This window comes from Callithrix jacchus, chromosome 15 (genome assembly GCF_049354715.1).
Source record: "Callithrix jacchus isolate 240 chromosome 15, calJac240_pri, whole genome shotgun sequence".
NCBI classification, from domain to species: Eukaryota; Metazoa; Chordata; class Mammalia; order Primates; family Cebidae; genus Callithrix; species Callithrix jacchus.
Genome location: NC_133516.1, coordinates 31,637,791 through 31,653,663, shown reverse-complemented (window position 1 = coordinate 31,653,663; position 15,873 = coordinate 31,637,791). Strand labels below are relative to the sequence as shown.

The following is a 15,873-nucleotide window of genomic DNA, read 5'->3' as shown; positions in this document are numbered from 1 at the left end:
TCACTTGAATCTAGGAGGTGGAGGTTGCAGTGGGACAAGATCATACCACTGCACTCCAGCCTGGGTGACAGAGCGAGACTCTGTCTCAGAGAAAAAAAAAAATCAGTGATTTTGTGAGAAAAGGCATTGAGGTCCTCTGAAATCTGCATGTGAGCAAGGTCTAGAACAGGTAAACATACTATCCTAAGTAATCTAGATGAAAAAGTGACCCCTTGGTTTCTTCACATTTTTCTCCAAGAGCTCAGTGAGCCAGCAGCACCTGGCCAGCAACACACCTGATACAAAATGGGAGAAGTGTATAAATTATTATGTTGGTAAGCAAGATAAATGCCAAAGGGGAGATAAGGGTGAAAGCACTGGGAACTGGCAGAGTGTAGTCAGCAGGTCAGTTCCTGGTGGTTCACTGAGTAGCTTGGCCCAAAGATGTGAGTGAAGTCCCTCCTGGTGGAGGGATGAGAGCAGCTCCGGTTACTCGGCCTTCATTACACAAGAAGTTGAAGGTGGCACAGGCATTGGGCTGCAAAGAAAAGGCCAGAATCAGCCTGTCTAGTGCCAGGCCTGTACTCCCCACAGCAGGCCCCAGTTATAGGACTCACCGTGTCCTGCACTTCCACAGCAATGCCCCGCTGCCTCATGGCTCGAAGCACCCGGGACTGCAGCCTCTCAGTCCGGTCTCCAGTCCCCACCACAACAATCTCTAGGGAAGTGAGGATGAGACTAGTCTACAATTCTGTTGAGAGGTTGGAGTGGGGGTTGCCTTTTAGGGCTCAAAGCACCTCTGCCCTGCCTCCCCTGTCCCCAGTACCTATCCGGGGCTCCAGCATCCAGAAGAGGGAAAAGCTCTCTTCGGTGATGTCCTGGTGGGATCCCACCTGTGCAGGGAGATGATTTATTCAGTACGACAAATCTACGCAGCTTCTCCCCACCTCCATCCACTACAGGAGATAGAGGAAAGCCACGTCTACAGGGACACAAGCAGGCTGAGGACCTGTGACTCTGGACCTCAGTTTCCTCACAGCGGGTCAGGACTCACGTTCCATTGCAGCAACGAATGCGGGAGCAGAGCGCAGGGCCCGAGCACGCGGTTTCCGTTTATCATGAAGCCGCGGCTGTTGTAACTGTCGATGTACATGGTCTGAAAGCCTTCGCGTTGCAGCAAAGAGATGTGCGTCCGCTGATACAGTTCGTCATCTGCTGGCGAGAGCCGATGCCCCCGTCGCGGGGCCCTGCGGAGGGAACGGGTCAGGGGCACAGGGCCGGGACGGGCCGCCCGAGAAGCCAGAAGGTGCGGGGTGGCAGTCGCCGGCCCTAGGGGGTGGGATGGTCAACAGTGAGGGGTCCAGCTCACCAGGAAAATTCAACAGGCAGACAGCGCAGCGAGGGTCTCGCTCGGTACAAGCTGCGTAGCGCAAGAGCGGTGGCCATGGCTGATCGACGCGCGGCGAAGTCGTCACTGACGCCGGTTGTTACCGGGTTGGCGGGGCCCTGCGGAGGCTGACCCAGCGCGGGTGCAGCGCCCCCTGCGTCCCGGAGTGCACGGCACAGCTCGGCCGGCCCAGCCGGCGAATATCATCTGTCCTGGGAGGAGGACAAGTCCCCCGGCCTCCGGCGCAGCTCCGATGTCATCACCTGCCCCTCGCCCCGCCCCGGGTCCTTGCCCACAGTCCCAGGGGAGTGGAACACCTGGTAGTGTGGCCGCCCTCGGCGTTGCGTGGGCCGCAGTTGCGGCCTGGACCCCCGGCTCTCAACTATTAAGCCGCGCTCCCGAGGCGGGGCAGCCACCCACCTAATCGTGAACCGAACACCTGGCCAGGCGGTCCATGCCAGACTTCGAGCCCCTAATCCTAGCCTTTGGGGCTTCAGGCACCGTGGGCGGGGCAACCAGCTCAAGTTTCTCCGGCTCACAACCGAAGCAAGTCCCGCCCTAACCGTCACCCGCGCGACCGTTGGCCTCTCAGTTGCGCGCTAGAGGGGCGTGGCCTAGCGTGGATTGGCTTATCGGGTGCTCCAGGAGGCGTGGCCAGGTGGTTTCGCCTTAAAATAGCTCCAAGTCTGCGGGCAGCCAGAGCAAGCGGAAGGGCAAGCTGTGGTAGTGTTGGGGTTGCTGCTCGGCTGGGCCAGACCGGGCAGAACCGGACCAGACTTGAAGTAGAAACGCGTGGAGCATCACCTTGTCCTCGTTCACTCTGCTCTCGTCCTGGGAGTCCCCAGTCCCCCGTCTTGAACCAAGTCAAGGGCCTACTGGCGCGAGAGTCGTTGGCGCCCGCGCGGGGATTGGGTATCTCGGCACGCTGGCTCTGTCGTGGCCCCAGGGGAACATTGTTGCGTTCGCTACTCGCGGGGCTGGGCGAGCAGGGAGCTCGGCACAGTCGGGGCCTGGTGGTGGGTCTCCTGGGGGGCGGTCGTAATAGGTTTCTGGGGGTCCCGCCGCTGCTGTGTGGGCCCCTTCGGCCCCTGGTGCTCTGGGCGCTGGCAGCGTCACTGGACAAAGAGCCCCAAGCGCGGGGGTGTCCCCGAGGCGGACGCTTGGGTTTACTTCCTCTCCAGCCCCACGGGCGCGCTTCCCTCCTGGCGGATTCCGAAGCCCGCCCCACCACCGTCACCGCACCAGTGGCCCAGGCTTCGCGGGACCAACAGGGCTAAGCCTGCCCTGCGGATCTAATCCGGATCGGGACCCGGTCCCAGGGGAGGCCCCCACCTCCCCTTCTATTGTTCTGGGGCCCAGGTGAGCGTCTTGTTCCCTCTAGACTCGGTTTCACAGCCTACTGCTAGGTCTGCCTCCTGGGACTAGGGATGGACGGGTTCGATGTGGCCCCAGGGCTAGTGGCCAGTGGGCAGGAGCGCCCCCGCCCCCCGCCAACGGCTGGACAGCGGGCAACGGAATCCCAAAAGCAGCTGTTGTCTCCAGAGCATTCCAGCTGCGCTTGGATTTCGTCCCCTGCTCTCCTGCCTGAGCAGCGCCCTGGCCCAGATAGGGTACTCCTGACCCCCGGACATACTTTACTGAGCCGCTTGGGTCTCAGTTCCTCTCAGGTGCGCCCTCAGGCTGGAGGTGATGGTTGTAGAAGTCGGAGAGCTGAAGCTGGTGGCCGTCTCTGGAACCCTGAGGAGCACTGGCGAGGGAGGGTAGACCCAGGACCTCCGGGTAGGGCTGCAATGATAGTGAGTTCCCGAGGACCGCCTCAGCCCGCAGCTTTGCTAAAGATAGCCCTCTACTTCCTGGGGAAAACCACCCCAACCGTCTTCGTGGATGAGAGTATCTAAAGTCTTCAGTTGGCTGAAGGTTTCCAACCCTGCTAAGCAGCTGTCTCCAAGTCATGCGCCTTCAGAATGGAAAGCGCTTTGGAATGACACGATCACTCCCGTTGAGTGGGCACCCGAGAAGCCATCGGGAATGTCGTGTCCGCCCAGTGCTCTTTCGGCGCCTCCCATCAGGGCCTTAGCCCTGGCCCAGAAAGCGGTCTTGTCAAGTTTTTCCTGCCCCTGGGTTTCCCTCCTCTCTGGATTTCCCAGCTCTCTGCTGAATTAGCTTCCATCTCTATTAAAAGGAAGGGATGGTGGTATGTTACGTTGAAATGAAAACATTTGGGAACCTTTGCGGGGGGGGGGGGGGTGAAGAAAAAGAGCTCTCCCACTGGTAGAGGAGCGGGATGCTCCAACCAAGGTCTATTTCTCTGTTTCTTATGGTCGCATTTGGTTGGCCCATAATGGTCGTTGCCTAAAACAGGAAGCGTAAGTACAGCAGGTTAAAGGAGTCACATTAAAAGCTGTTCATTCTGGAAGCCGTCATGATGGTTTTAATTACTCAGGTATCAAGAGAAGAAAATCAGCAATTATATCAGAGTGTGCATTTCTTGGGAATAAAGACCACCCGGGCCAGGGGCGGTGGTTCATGCCTGTAATCCCAGTGCTTTGGGATGCGGAGGCGGGCGGATCACGAGGTCAGGAGTTCGAGACCATCCTGGCCAACATGGTGAAACCCCCATTTCTATTGAAAAAAAAAAAAAAAAGCAAAAGATTAGCCGGGCATGATGGCAAAGCACCTGTAGTCCCAGCTACTCGGGAAGCTGAGGCAAGAGAATCGCTTGAACCCGGGAGGCGGAGGTTGCAGTGAGCCAAGACCGCACCACCACTGCACTCCAGCCTGGGCAACAGAGCAGGACTCCGTCTCAAAACACCCATATCTCAAACGAGAAAATGCTTGCAAATAACCTGAACACTAGTCTTTTTAAAACAAGATGTTTTAAGTAGGTCATCAAAGTGGCCTTAATGTTATATTGCCTTATTCCAGTGACAAGTATTCATCATGTGTAAAATGGGAGAAATGTCAACACAAAGATGTGAGACTTCAATGAGAATAGACGGTACCCTGTCTGAGCCCCCACCGGGTCGCGAGTTAAGGCCTAGTCTTCTCCCTGGTTAAGGCCTGGTCACAACGAAAGAACCCTAGGCCCGGGGAGGACCCCGAGGTTTCAGATCCATGGCCCGGCTGTGCAGGTGGACCACGCGGAAGGGGCGGTAGTCCGAAAGCAGCCAACACCGCTCCCTCTGGCGCACCTGTCCACTTACGGGAAACTCCGCCTAATCCCCGCCCCAGCCAGTCGGTCCTTTCCGGAAGTTCCACCTCCCTAAATTTTTTTTCCGGTTCCGTTCACTCCTTCCGGTCACCATGGCGACCGGGCGCCTTGGTGTCGGGGAGACGCTGGGAGCCCTCAATGCGGCCCTGGGGCCAGGCGGTCCGGTGTGGATCAAGGAGACGCGCACCCGCCACCTGCGTTCCCGAGACTTCCTGGCGCCGCGCCGCGCGCTGCAGGCGCGCTTCAATGACGGGCAGGTGGGCACGAGCCGGGCCGTACGGCTAGGAGCTCAGCCCAAAGCCGTGGCCCGCTCACACCCCTGTTCTCCCGCAGGTTCCCGAGCATGTGCTCCATGCCCTCGCCTGCCTGCAGGGCCCCGGTGTGGCCCCGGTGCTGCGCTGCGCGCCGACCCCCGCAGGTCTGTCGCTCCAACTGCAGCGTCCCGCCGTCTTCCAGCGCGTCCTCAGCGACGTGACTGCTTATACCGCGCCCGTCTCGCCCGCCTCACCGGGCCAGCGCGTCTTACTACACTGCCCGGCACTGCGCAGCCCCCACTGCGCACTCCGCTTGAGCCAGCTGCGTACGGTCCTCGTGGCCGATCACCTGGCGCGAGCTCTGCGCGCTCACGGGTGAGCGGGGCCGCGGGGCCGGAATGGAGGAGGGACTACTGGAGACATAGAGAGCGATCGGTGCTGCCCTTGCGCCTGGAGGTGGGAAGTCGTGGCGAGCTGGACCAGGTGAGCAGTCTGAAGCGGCCGCCCTCCCTTTGCAGGGTATGCGTGCGCCTGGTGCCAGCTGTGCGGGATCCGCACATGCTGACCTTCCTGCAGCAACTGCGGGTGGACTGGCCCGCCGCCTCGGAGAGAGCTTCCTCCCGTATCCTGAGGAGTCACGCACTTGCAGAACTTACCTCTTCTTATGACGGGAGGGCACTGTCCCCTCGCATCCTAGGCAGACTATGTCTGAAGGAACTGATGGAAGAACAGGGCTGCACAGCTGGCTGTGACCCCAACCTGGACAACTGTTTGGGTAGGACCTAAAGCCTGGCAGGGCCAGAAAAGGCAGAAGAGGGTAGGGGGACATCTCCGCTTCTTGCCAGCCTCAGCACCTGTCTGTTCTTTTTGCAGTGACTGAGGATCTCCTCTCTGTGCTGGCTGAGCTGCAGGAGGCTCTATGGCATTGGCCTGAGGACAGCCACCCAGGCCTGGTTAGTGACTCCCAGCCCTGTAGGTTCTGGCAAACCAAGTATATACTGTACTTCCACAGTGACAATTGTCCTCCCTTAGGCTGGGGTCCCAGATACTGGTACAGACAGTTGTCTGGTTATACACGTGGTAAGCTGTGAGGAGGAGTTCCAGCAACAGAAGTTGAACCTGCTTTGGTGGAAGTTGGTTGACAAGCCTCCACTCAGACAGGTAGGTTAATGATGGTGGAGCTCCCCACCACCTCACCCCCAACCTCAGAGGGCCCTTGAAAACCCACCACGGGGCATGTTATCTGACAGGTTCAAAAACCAACACTTGACCTTGGGGGAGTTGCTGGACTTGAGAGGGCATGTGCAGCAGGTGCTGAGGCTCTGGGGAATGGGGGCTCTGTAGACACATCCCAAGAACATTGAAGACCAGGTTGAGGAGGCTGGACTGTGTGGCCTGAGGGACTGGGTAGAAGGAGCCACTCATCCTGGTGGTTCCAAGTTGAGGGAGTCTGGGTTGAGTGGAGGCACCAGATTCAGGCCCCTCCAGGGACTACTGCTGGAGAGTAGTGCCAGCTGGGCTGAGCCCTGCCATCTTCCTGACAGAAGCACCTGATCTGTGGCCCAGTGAAAGTAGCTGGTGCACCTGGCACTCTGATGACCGCCCCTGAGTACTATGAGTGAGTGAGGCTGGGATAACCTAAGCCAGGGTAGTGTGGGGGTACTCTTTGCTGGGACCCTGCCTACTGGCCTTCCTCTCTCTTCCAAACACAGGTTCCGGCATGCCCAGGTGTGCAAGGCCTCAGCACTGAAGCATGGTGGGGATCTGGCACAAGGTGTGCCTGGGAAACCCTGGCTTTGTTCTGGGTTAGGGGCAGGTTTGCATCCCTGCCCTTGCCTGCAGACTGACTAAACAACCCTATACTCCCTCAGACCCAGCCTGGACAGAGATCTTCAGTGTTCTCTGTGTGGCCACCATCAAGTTTGAGATGCTGGGCACAGCCCCACAGAGTCAGGTGAGCCTGGGAGCCTGACAGGGCCAGGGTTGGGGGACAGGTTATGGTGGCTGCCTTATCTCTGCAGCTGTGCTCCTATTCCGCAGATCCTCCTGGTTCTGGCTGACAGCAACATCTCCACGAAGGGCACAAAGAGTGGCACCTTTGTCATGTATAATTGTGCCCGTCTTGCCACACTCTTTGAGAGTTACAAGTGCAGTATGGAACAAGGTCTGTACCCCACTTTTCCTCCTGTGAGCAGTCTGGACTTCTCGCTGCTACATGATGAGGTGAGTGTCCCTCCTGGTAGCTGGCACAAGGTCTGGACTTTCCCTCCCAGCACCTTTCTCCCCCACAGGGTGAGTGGTTGTTGCTCTTCAACAGTATCCTCCCCTTTACGGATCTGCTGAGCCAGACAGCAGTGCTGGACTACACAGCCCCAGGGCTCCACATCGCTGCACGCACAGAGATGGTGAGGCACAGACAACCAGTATAGACACTGCACACTCTATTCTTTATTCTGGCCTGGGGCACAAGAGCAAAGAGATGGGCCAGTGACTCAGTCTCTGTCTCTAGATGTGCAAGTTCCTGGTACAGCTCAGCATGGATTTCAGCTCCTACTACAACCGGGTACACATCCTAGGGGTAAGCATACAGCAAGATGGGGTGGGAAGTGCAGAGGGGTACAGGGTAAACACAAAGGAAGCAGAGGATGAGACCAGCAAGCCCCTTCTCCTTCAGGAGCCTCGACCACACCTCTTTGGTCAGATGTTCGTCCGCCTGCAGCTTCTGAAGGCTGTGCGTGAGGTGCTCCACACTGGCCTGGCTATGCTGGGTCTCCCTCCACTGAGCCACATCTAAGGCCACAGAGGCTCCAATATTTGGGAGCGTTAACAAATTCATCAACTGGAAAAAAAGCAAAAACCCACAGCCAAAATAAATTGCTATTGTTACAAAGTTCTGTCTTGTCATGGGGAATGGGGCACATTCTTGGCAGCACTCCACTCACCTTCAGCTCCTGCACCGATGTCAGGAACCCACAGCCACCACCTCCTCCCCTCAAGGCATGCTGAGCATGGGCACAGACAGCCCATCCTGCTCCACACTGTCTGTGAGCAGGACCCATGCCCAGCACACCGGCCACCTCAGGATACCTCAGTCATACCAGTTATAAACCTCAAGCCCTTGACCCCCGAGGGCACAGCGGTGGCCAAACTCAGGGCTCACAGGCCAGCAGTCCATGTCAGCCACATCTGGCACATGGTACACAGTGCTGTTCATGAAGGTGGGTTCACCATGCCCCAGACGCCAGAAGGTCAGCCGTTGATCAATGGAGGCTGAGACCATAAGGCTTGGGCTTATGATCTTGAGGCCTGTCACATGGGCAGCATGTGCACAGGGGACAGAGTACTCCTCTATGACACGCAGCTGGGGTACCAGCCCAGCCTCTCCCACAGCCTCTTCTGGCTCTGGTATCTCCACAGCAAGCACAAATACATGGAGGGATCCATCTTCACTGCCACTGGCCACAAGATGGTGGCCCTCAGGGGTGGGCAAGGTGTGCAGGCTGTTGATACCACAACTGTGGGCCTGGAGAGTCAGGAAGGGGGTGCAAAGCCCTGGAGGAAGAGAGTAGTTGTCAGGGCCCTGCCTGCCACGTGTGAGGGGTATGTGACAGGTGGGGAGGGACAGCCATGGTTGCATATTAGCTACTCACGGAAGGGAAGCCCAGGATCCACTGGGGCCTCCAGGACAATGGAGCCATGGTCTAGCATGGTGGTGAGATCCCAGAAGGCCAGGTTGCCATCAGTAGCTGCGCTGCACAGAAGCAGCCTCCTGGGAGCCAGGAAAACACAGCCCAGTCAGTGACAGATGAAGCACAAGGGGAACCCCCACCCAGCCCATGCAGGACCATCATCCAATCCCTCTTACCGCCTCTGGTTGGGTGCCTCGTGTGTAAAGGAGTGGACCTTGAGGACACATCGCTTATGGTGGAAGGTTTCAGCAAGGAGCTGCAGAATCCGCCCGGAATCCCGTAAGAGAAAGAGCCTGGAGGGGGGGGTCAAGCTCAGAACGCATCCTAGACGATCTTACTTCCTTTGTCTCCCGCCCCACTGGGCCCTGTGCTCTCACCTTACGGCCCCATCACTACAAGCTGCAGCCACAAGGGGGCCAAGGCCAGGCTGTTCAAGTTCACACACAGCAAGGGACATATACCTGTAGAGACAACATGCAGCTGTCAGGTGGAGCCTGCAAGCCTGGGAGCATCTACATGATCCCACACTACACCCTGCCGAGGAGTATGTATTACCTGGTCTCCGGGTCTACTTTGACCATCCGATGCCGATTGTGCTGCCGGTCCCAACACTCATCTAGCCGGTGGGACGAAAGGTGCATGACGTGGCAGGCGAGGCGGCTTGGGGTGCTGGGGTCTGGAGTAACCATGATGCTGAAGCAATGCATCTCAGCCCGCCCCCCGGCAGACACCACATGGGCAGTCAGGCCCGGCTGAGGATCCTGAGGGCCACCTGGGGTGCCAATGCCCCACACAGCCACAGCGCGCACCGAAGAGATATGGTTACAAACAGCGGTGAGTGCGTGGGCTGAGCCTGTGGTTGTAGGGAGTGCCAGGACACAGACAGTAGTGTCCTCACTACAGGTGATCACAATGTCAGTCAAGTTGGGCCCCTCACTGCCAGGCTCCAGGTCATCAGGCTCCACAAAGCTAGGCACTCCATATTCAGTCCCCAGGGTGATGGTGCCCACACGCTTTACACAAGTGATCTCACGGCCATGCAGACCCTCCCGGAGAATCACGTGTGGCCGGGTGCAGCCACCCAGAGCCCTGTACAGCATGACATCCCCATCCTTGAGGTAGGCAAAGGCCATAGCCCCCTCAGTATCAGAGAAGGCCCATGAGCGGTGGCCTCCACCACAGTTGACGATGTGCAGCTTCTCGTGTGACCGGGGGCTCCACACCACAAACTCATTGGCATGGAAACCCAGGATGACCATGCTCCCATCAGGCACTATACGGAGCCCAGCTAGCCAGTTCATGCCTCGACAAGACTTCTGCCTTAGGACCGGCTGGAGCTGGCAGTCTCGTACAAACAGCTGGTAGTAGGCACCATCACGCCCAGTGGTATACACATAGCCACGATGGCATGTGACTGAGGTCACACCCTGCTTCCCATGCAGAGAGGGCAGGGTAGACACTGGGCCCAGCCCAGTGAAAGCATTCCCACTGCTACTACTACCACTACCCACTTCGGGTGCCCCAGCACCAGCCCCAGCCTTGCCTCCCACTCCAGGGTCCTTGAGCAGACCTGGTCTGGAAGGGAACAGCAGCACAGAGCCCCGGCGATCACCACACACCAGGAAGTCACCTGGGGGCAGGAAGGCGCTGCATGTGTGCCATCTCTGCTTGCTTGGGGGCAGCAGGTACCGACAACGTTCCTTGACAACGATGGCCTTGCCAGAAGGTACGGCTGAGATCTCTAGGCAAGCCACTACCCCGCCAGGGCCCGATGCCAGCAACAGGAGCTCCTCATAACCACGCAGGGCCCAGCTCAGGCTGTGCACCTTCCCAGGAAACAGGGTCTGGTCCACAGCAGCAGTTGGAGTGTTGATGGGGACAACCTTGACACCACCTTCTCCATTGGCCATGGCACACAATCCAAAGCCCTCAGGACCAGGAGCTGCCTCCAGCAGGCAGTAGGACTGGAAATGTTTATCCTCTAGCAGTTGCTCCCAGCACTTGACCTCGAGGTCATAGAGATACAGGGCCCCTGTATCAGTCACTGCCAGTAGTCGCCAAGAGCCAGCCAGCGTCACGGCCTTGAGGGTACCTGGCCTACTACGGGACTTGAAGCAGAGAGCCGAGACCCCCAATCCCCTGTACTCACGCCCTACCAAGTGCCACAGCCGAATGCCTGAGTCATCACCCCCGGTAATCACCCAGGCCTGCCTCTCATGGGCAGCTATGGCCCTGATCCCACGTCCCTGATGTCCTCGAAAGGCCTGGAGGATCTCACCTTCGTGGCTCCACACCAAGCAGACACAGTCCTCTCCTGCACTGATAAGGTAATTCTCTAGGAGCTTAACCTGCCATACACGGGCGCTGTGCCCAAAGCAGTGCCCAATATTCTGCACCCGACCTCCAGGTACTCGCAGGTCGCCCACCTTCCAGATACGAACGCTTCGGTCTTCTGAAGCTGTAGCCAGCAAACCCTTGCTTTCCAGGTATGACATGCTGAAGATGATGCCCACATGCCCACTGACTCGTCGGTCAGGTGCCACAGGTTTATTGTCTGTTAAGGCAGTTGCTGGGTACCAGACCAAGAGCTGGTTGGAAACAGCACCTGCCACAATGGTCAGTTCCTTCCAGGTGTCTCCAATCAGGCAGGCTGAGGAGAGGGTGCACCTGTCTGTGCAGGGCACCTCTTGCAGGATGCACCCTACTACAGGGTCATATAGCACCACTGAGTTGTGGCCCAAGGCCAAGGCCATATTTCCCTCAAGCCAGCGTGCATCCCAAATCCAGTCAGACATGTTCCACAGGCCAGAGCGCCAAAGCTCCCGGAAGTGGCCCTGTCCCCAGCTAATTTTCACAACTCGGAGTCCCTTGCTTCCAAACACCGCCACCATGGCCTCCGAGTCAAGGTCTCCATTAGGCTCTGGACGCACCCGGAAGCCGTGGATAAGATAGTGGCCAAGTAGGTTCTGCACTCGCTTTATCATCTGTAGATGCCCACCAAAGTCCAAGCTGTACACCAGGACATCGGGCCCCTCACCTAGAGAGAGGCAAAGAGCTGTATCAGAGCTATGTACCTAACTCTGATGGCCCATGGGGAAGAGATGGGGATCAGGGAAACTTCTCAGCATGTCGCCTATGAATACACCAGGACACACAGTCCTGCAGCTTGAATCGTAGAAAATCCCTGGTCTCGGCCGGGTATAGTGGCTCACACCTGTAATCCTAGCACTTTGAGAGGCCAAGGTGCATGAATCACCTGATGTCAAGAGTTCGGGACCAGCCTGGTGAACATGGTGAAACCCCATCTCTACTAAAAATACAAAAATTAGCTGGGCATAGTGGCGGGCATCTGAATTCCCAGCTACTTGGGAGGCTGAGGCAGGAGAATTGCTTGAACCCAGGAGGCAGAGGTTGCAGTGAGCCAAAATCACACCACTTCACTCCAGCCTGGGCGAAAGAGTAAATCTGTCTCAAAAAAAAAAAAAAAAAAAAAAGAAAAGAAAAGAAAATCCTTGGTCTCAGATTCAGCTGGACTTTCAGTGCTGACTTTGTGCTTCCCTCATCAGTCACACTTGATGTTGAGTTCGACCACAAATTTCTCAAACTCAGAGCCGCCTCCTTACCTCATTTTTTTTTTTCAATTAAAAAAAACAGAGGCCAGGCATGGTGGCTCATGCCTGTAATCCCAGTACTTTGGGAGGCCAAGGCAAGTGGATCCCAAGGTCAAGAGATCCAAACCATCCTGGCTAACAAGGTGAAACCCCATCTCTTCTAAAAATACAAAAAATTAGCCAGGTACACACCTGTAGTCCCAGCTATTCGGGAGTCTGAGGCAGAAGAATCACTTGAACCCAGGAGGCAGAGGTTGCAGTGAGCTGAGATGGCACTGTACTCCAGCCTGGGCAACAGAGCAAGACTCCATCACAAAAAAAAAAAAAAAAATTGAGACAGGGCCCAGCATGGTGGCTCACACCTGTGATCCAAGCACTTTGGAAGGCAGGAGGATCGTTTGAGCCCAGGAGTTGGAGACCAGCCTGGGCAACATACCAAAACTCCATCGCTACAAAAATTAACCGGGCATGACGGTGCATGCCAGTAGTCTCAGCCACTTGGGAGGCTCAGGTGAGAGAATCACTTGAGCCCAAGAGGTGGAGGTTACAGTGAGCTGCGATTACACCACTGCACTCCAGCCTGGGCAATACAGTAGGACCCTCTCTAAAATAAATAAATAAATAAAATAAAATTGGCCGGGCGTGGTGACTCATGCCTATAATCCCAGCACTTTGGGACGCCAAGGAGGGCGGATCACCCTGACCAACATGGAGGAACCCCGTCTCTACTAAAAATACAAAACTGGCTGAGCCCGGTGGGGCGTGCTTGTCATCCCAACTACTCGGGAGCCTGAGGCAGGAGAATTGCTTGAACTCGGGAGGTGGAGGTTGTGATGAGCTGAGATCGCACCATTGCACTCCAGCCTGGGCAACAAGAATGAAATTCCATCTCAATTAAAAAAAAAAAAAAAGAAGGAGCCAGGCACAGTAGCTCACGCCTGTAATCCCAGCACTTTGGGAGGCCGAGGCGGGTGGATCACAAGGTCAAGAGATGCAGACCATCCTGGTCAACATGGTGAAACCCCGTATCTACTAAAAATTAAAAAAAAAAAAAAAAAATTAGCTGGGCATGGTGGCGCGTGCCTGTAATCCCAGCTACTCAGGAGGCTCAGGCAGGAGAACTGCCTGAACCCAAGAGGTGGAGGTTGCGGTGAGCCGAGATCGCGCCTTTGCGCTCCAGCCTGGGTAACAAGAGTGAAACTCTGTCTCAAAAAAAAAGAGAGAGCCGGGCGCGGTGGCTCATGCCTGTAAGCCTAGCACTTTGGGAGGCCAAGGTGGGTGAATCACCTGAGGTCAGGAGTTCAAGACCAGCCTGGCCATCATGGTGAAACCCTATCTTAAATAAACAAATAAATGGAAAAGAAAAAGTAAAATAAAATGAGAAGGATCTTGACAATGCAAAAAGAAAATAAACAGTGTAAAATGACAAAATCTAATTCAGTGGTTCTCAACAGGGGGCAACCTTCCCCAGAGGAGACATCTGGCAATATCTAGAGACAGTTTTGGTTGTCTCCCAGGGGTTCTGCTATTGGCAACTAGGGCCAGGATGACGCTAAACACCCTACAATGCACAGATAGACTTCAAACAAAGAATTATCTGGTCTAAAAGGTCAATAGAGGCAAAGACTACGAAAACCCTGGCCTATTCTAACCAGATTGGGTGAGTTTGTAAGGGGAGGACACAACAGTTAGAGTTAGGAAATCAAGGATAAGCAGCAGTTAGCCAGAGAAAGGGAGGCGGAAGAGGCAGATGTGGTGGGGGGACATGGGGTGCTGGGAGGGTTTGTAGCTTTCTTGGTAGAGAAAATAGCATGTATGATTGCCCTGAAGTAGGCAAGAGCATTGACTACGGTGGCTGAAATAGGAAATGAAGGGCTCAAGAATGGGCTAGAGACGCAGGGTATGGTGGCTCATGCCTGTAATTCTAGCACTTTGGGAGGCTGAGGTGGGTGGATCACCTGAGGTCAGGAGTTTGAGACCAGCCTGGACAACATGGTGACACCCCGTCTCTACTAAAAATACAACAATTAGCCCCACATGGTAGTGGACACCTGTAATCCCAGCTACTCAGGAGGATGAAACAGAAGAATCACTTGAACCTGGGAGGCAGAGGTTGCAGTGAGCCGAGACCGTGCCACTGCACTCCAGCCTGGATGACAGAGTAAGACTGTTTCAAAAAAAAAAGGAATGGTAGCTATATAAAAGTCACTCTGGAAGCCACAGAATTAGGTGAATTCACTTGCAGAGCTTCCTAAACTGCATTTCGCAAGTTATTCCCCACCTTAAAACCCTTCGATAGGTTCTCCCCACTCCCCTTAGGGATAAAGTTAGATTAAACCCTGAAACAATCTGACCTCTGCTCGCTTGTCCAGCCTCCTTTCCTCCCAGGCTCCACTCCTGCTCTAGCTTCATACGAATTCCTTCCTTCCCTCAAAATGACAGATTCTCCCAGCCTCAAGGCCTTTGACATGCTTACCCTCTACCAGGAACTCGCCTCTTTTCCTAGTTCACTCTTATGGTTCTTTTGAGTTTCTGCTTAGCTGTTCCCCCTCCAGGAGACTTAACAGTTTAGCTTTTGGTAGGAACACCGTGCTCCAAGAACCCCCACACCAGATCAAAACTGGGTCATCCCCACCCCCCACACACACTCTCTTAGGACTGGTGGCAACTCACTCAAGGCCTGATAGCCAAGGCCCTGCCTCAGGACCTTTCTACAACTCAGCAGCACCAACATGGCTTCATGTAATGACTGTTCAAGACCAGCCTGAACTCTGATACCTGAGGTCCCAGGCCTCTGCAGCCAGCCATTGGGGCCTGTCCTATGTGACCTGGTTCTCCTCGGTGGGACCTCCACACCTGATTTCCTGGACCTCAACTATCTCAGGAGGGGTCTCAGCCTTCGCTTCCCCGGGCACTGCCCCCTACTCGGAAATGTCTCATCCGCTATTTTCTGCGACGCCACCCTCCTCGGAGGATCTTCATCCCCACCTTAGGGGGAAGAGCCTCACCCGCCCCCGAGAGGCCACACCCCCTTGCCATCTCCCAGCCCCGCCTTCCCAAGAGGTCACACCCCCTAAGGGCCTCCTCCACCTCCCTGCTAAGCCAGGTCTCCACCAGAGAGGCCAAGCCCCAGCCCATCTCCTAAAAGGCACACCCCCACAACCCTCGGTTCCCCGGCCTCCGCCACCGCGCTGCCGCGTTCCCCTGTATCTTCCCGCGGCTCCACCCGCCCTTTACGCGCCGGCTGAAGTTTATGAAACGCCGCGGCAGCCACATCAGCTTTGTCTCTCAGGCCCCGCCCTCCTCAGGTTGGCCCTGGTCCCCGCCGTCTCCTGGGCTCCGGTCCCACCTCCGATCCAGCCTCAGCTTGCTGCCCCTCCTCCTCCTCAGGGCATCCCTTTGTTCCTGTGGCAGCGCCCTAGGCGGGCGCTGTTTGTTTCCCTCTGGCGTGCCTCAAGCCAAGCCTCACCCGCCAACAGCCGGTCCCCCACGCATTCCAGACCCGTGACTGGGAGGAGTATAAGCTCCGAGGTTGCTCGCGGCCAAACGTAGTCCTCGAGAGCGTCCATGTCGATCCTCCAGGTGCAGAGGCAGCCACGGCTAAGAAGGGAGCTGAACTCTCGCGACAATGAGCCTCCCCGGCCCACCGCGCTGCTCATCAACAGCGCCCTCAGCTACGGATAGCAGAGACCAGGGCGCCCGCTGCGGATGTCCAATGACGACCCTTCGTCCTACGCAATCC

The 15,873-nt window shown here is 56.5% G+C and overlaps 3 protein-coding genes across 8 annotated transcripts; 1 reads left to right on the top strand and 2 right to left on the bottom strand.

The window, feature by feature from the left end:
* Positions 1–286: 286 nt before the first annotated feature.
* NDUFAF3 (NADH:ubiquinone oxidoreductase complex assembly factor 3) lies at positions 287–1,449 on the bottom strand. Its single transcript, XM_002758462.7, has 5 exons — positions 1,349–1,449; positions 1,034–1,226; positions 806–872; positions 597–697; positions 287–517 (listed from the first exon to the last, which is right to left on the bottom strand). Exons 1-5 carry the CDS (start codon positions 1,423–1,425, stop codon positions 401–403), a joined length of 555 nt encoding a protein of 184 aa, XP_002758508.3. The 5' UTR covers positions 1,426–1,449; the 3' UTR covers positions 287–400.
* Positions 1,450–2,064: 615 nt separating this feature from the next.
* DALRD3 (DALR anticodon binding domain containing 3) lies at positions 2,065–7,721 on the top strand. Of its 5 annotated transcripts, none has more exons than XM_078350835.1 (12): positions 2,065–2,725; positions 4,911–5,206; positions 5,350–5,606; positions 5,705–5,784; positions 5,864–5,992; positions 6,376–6,449; positions 6,544–6,605; positions 6,703–6,785; positions 6,872–7,054; positions 7,123–7,236; positions 7,341–7,409; positions 7,506–7,721. In XM_078350835.1, exons 3-12 carry the CDS (start codon positions 5,390–5,392, stop codon positions 7,623–7,625), a joined length of 1,131 nt encoding a protein of 376 aa, XP_078206961.1. In that variant the 5' UTR covers positions 2,065–2,725; positions 4,911–5,206; positions 5,350–5,389; the 3' UTR covers positions 7,626–7,721. The 5 variants fall into 5 exon arrangements, with proteins under 5 accessions (XP_078206961.1, XP_035131339.1, XP_035131337.1 ...); XM_035275448.3 differs by lacking the exon at positions 2,065–2,725 and adding an exon at positions 4,654–4,834 and having other exon boundaries at positions 7,149–7,236; XM_035275446.3 differs by lacking the exon at positions 2,065–2,725 and adding an exon at positions 4,654–4,834.
* Positions 7,258–15,813, bottom strand: WDR6 (WD repeat domain 6). 2 transcript variants are annotated; one of them, XM_017964895.4, is made up of 6 exons: positions 15,481–15,813; positions 9,076–11,557; positions 8,898–8,981; positions 8,697–8,813; positions 8,482–8,600; positions 7,258–8,383 (listed from the first exon to the last, which is right to left on the bottom strand). In XM_017964895.4, exons 2-6 carry the CDS (start codon positions 11,502–11,504, stop codon positions 7,920–7,922), a joined length of 3,213 nt encoding a protein of 1,070 aa, XP_017820384.1. In that variant the 5' UTR covers positions 11,505–11,557; positions 15,481–15,813; the 3' UTR covers positions 7,258–7,919. The 2 variants fall into 2 exon arrangements, with proteins under 2 accessions (XP_017820384.1, XP_002758374.3); XM_002758328.5 differs by having other exon boundaries at positions 15,601–15,813.
* Positions 15,814–15,873: the final 60 nt, after the last annotated feature.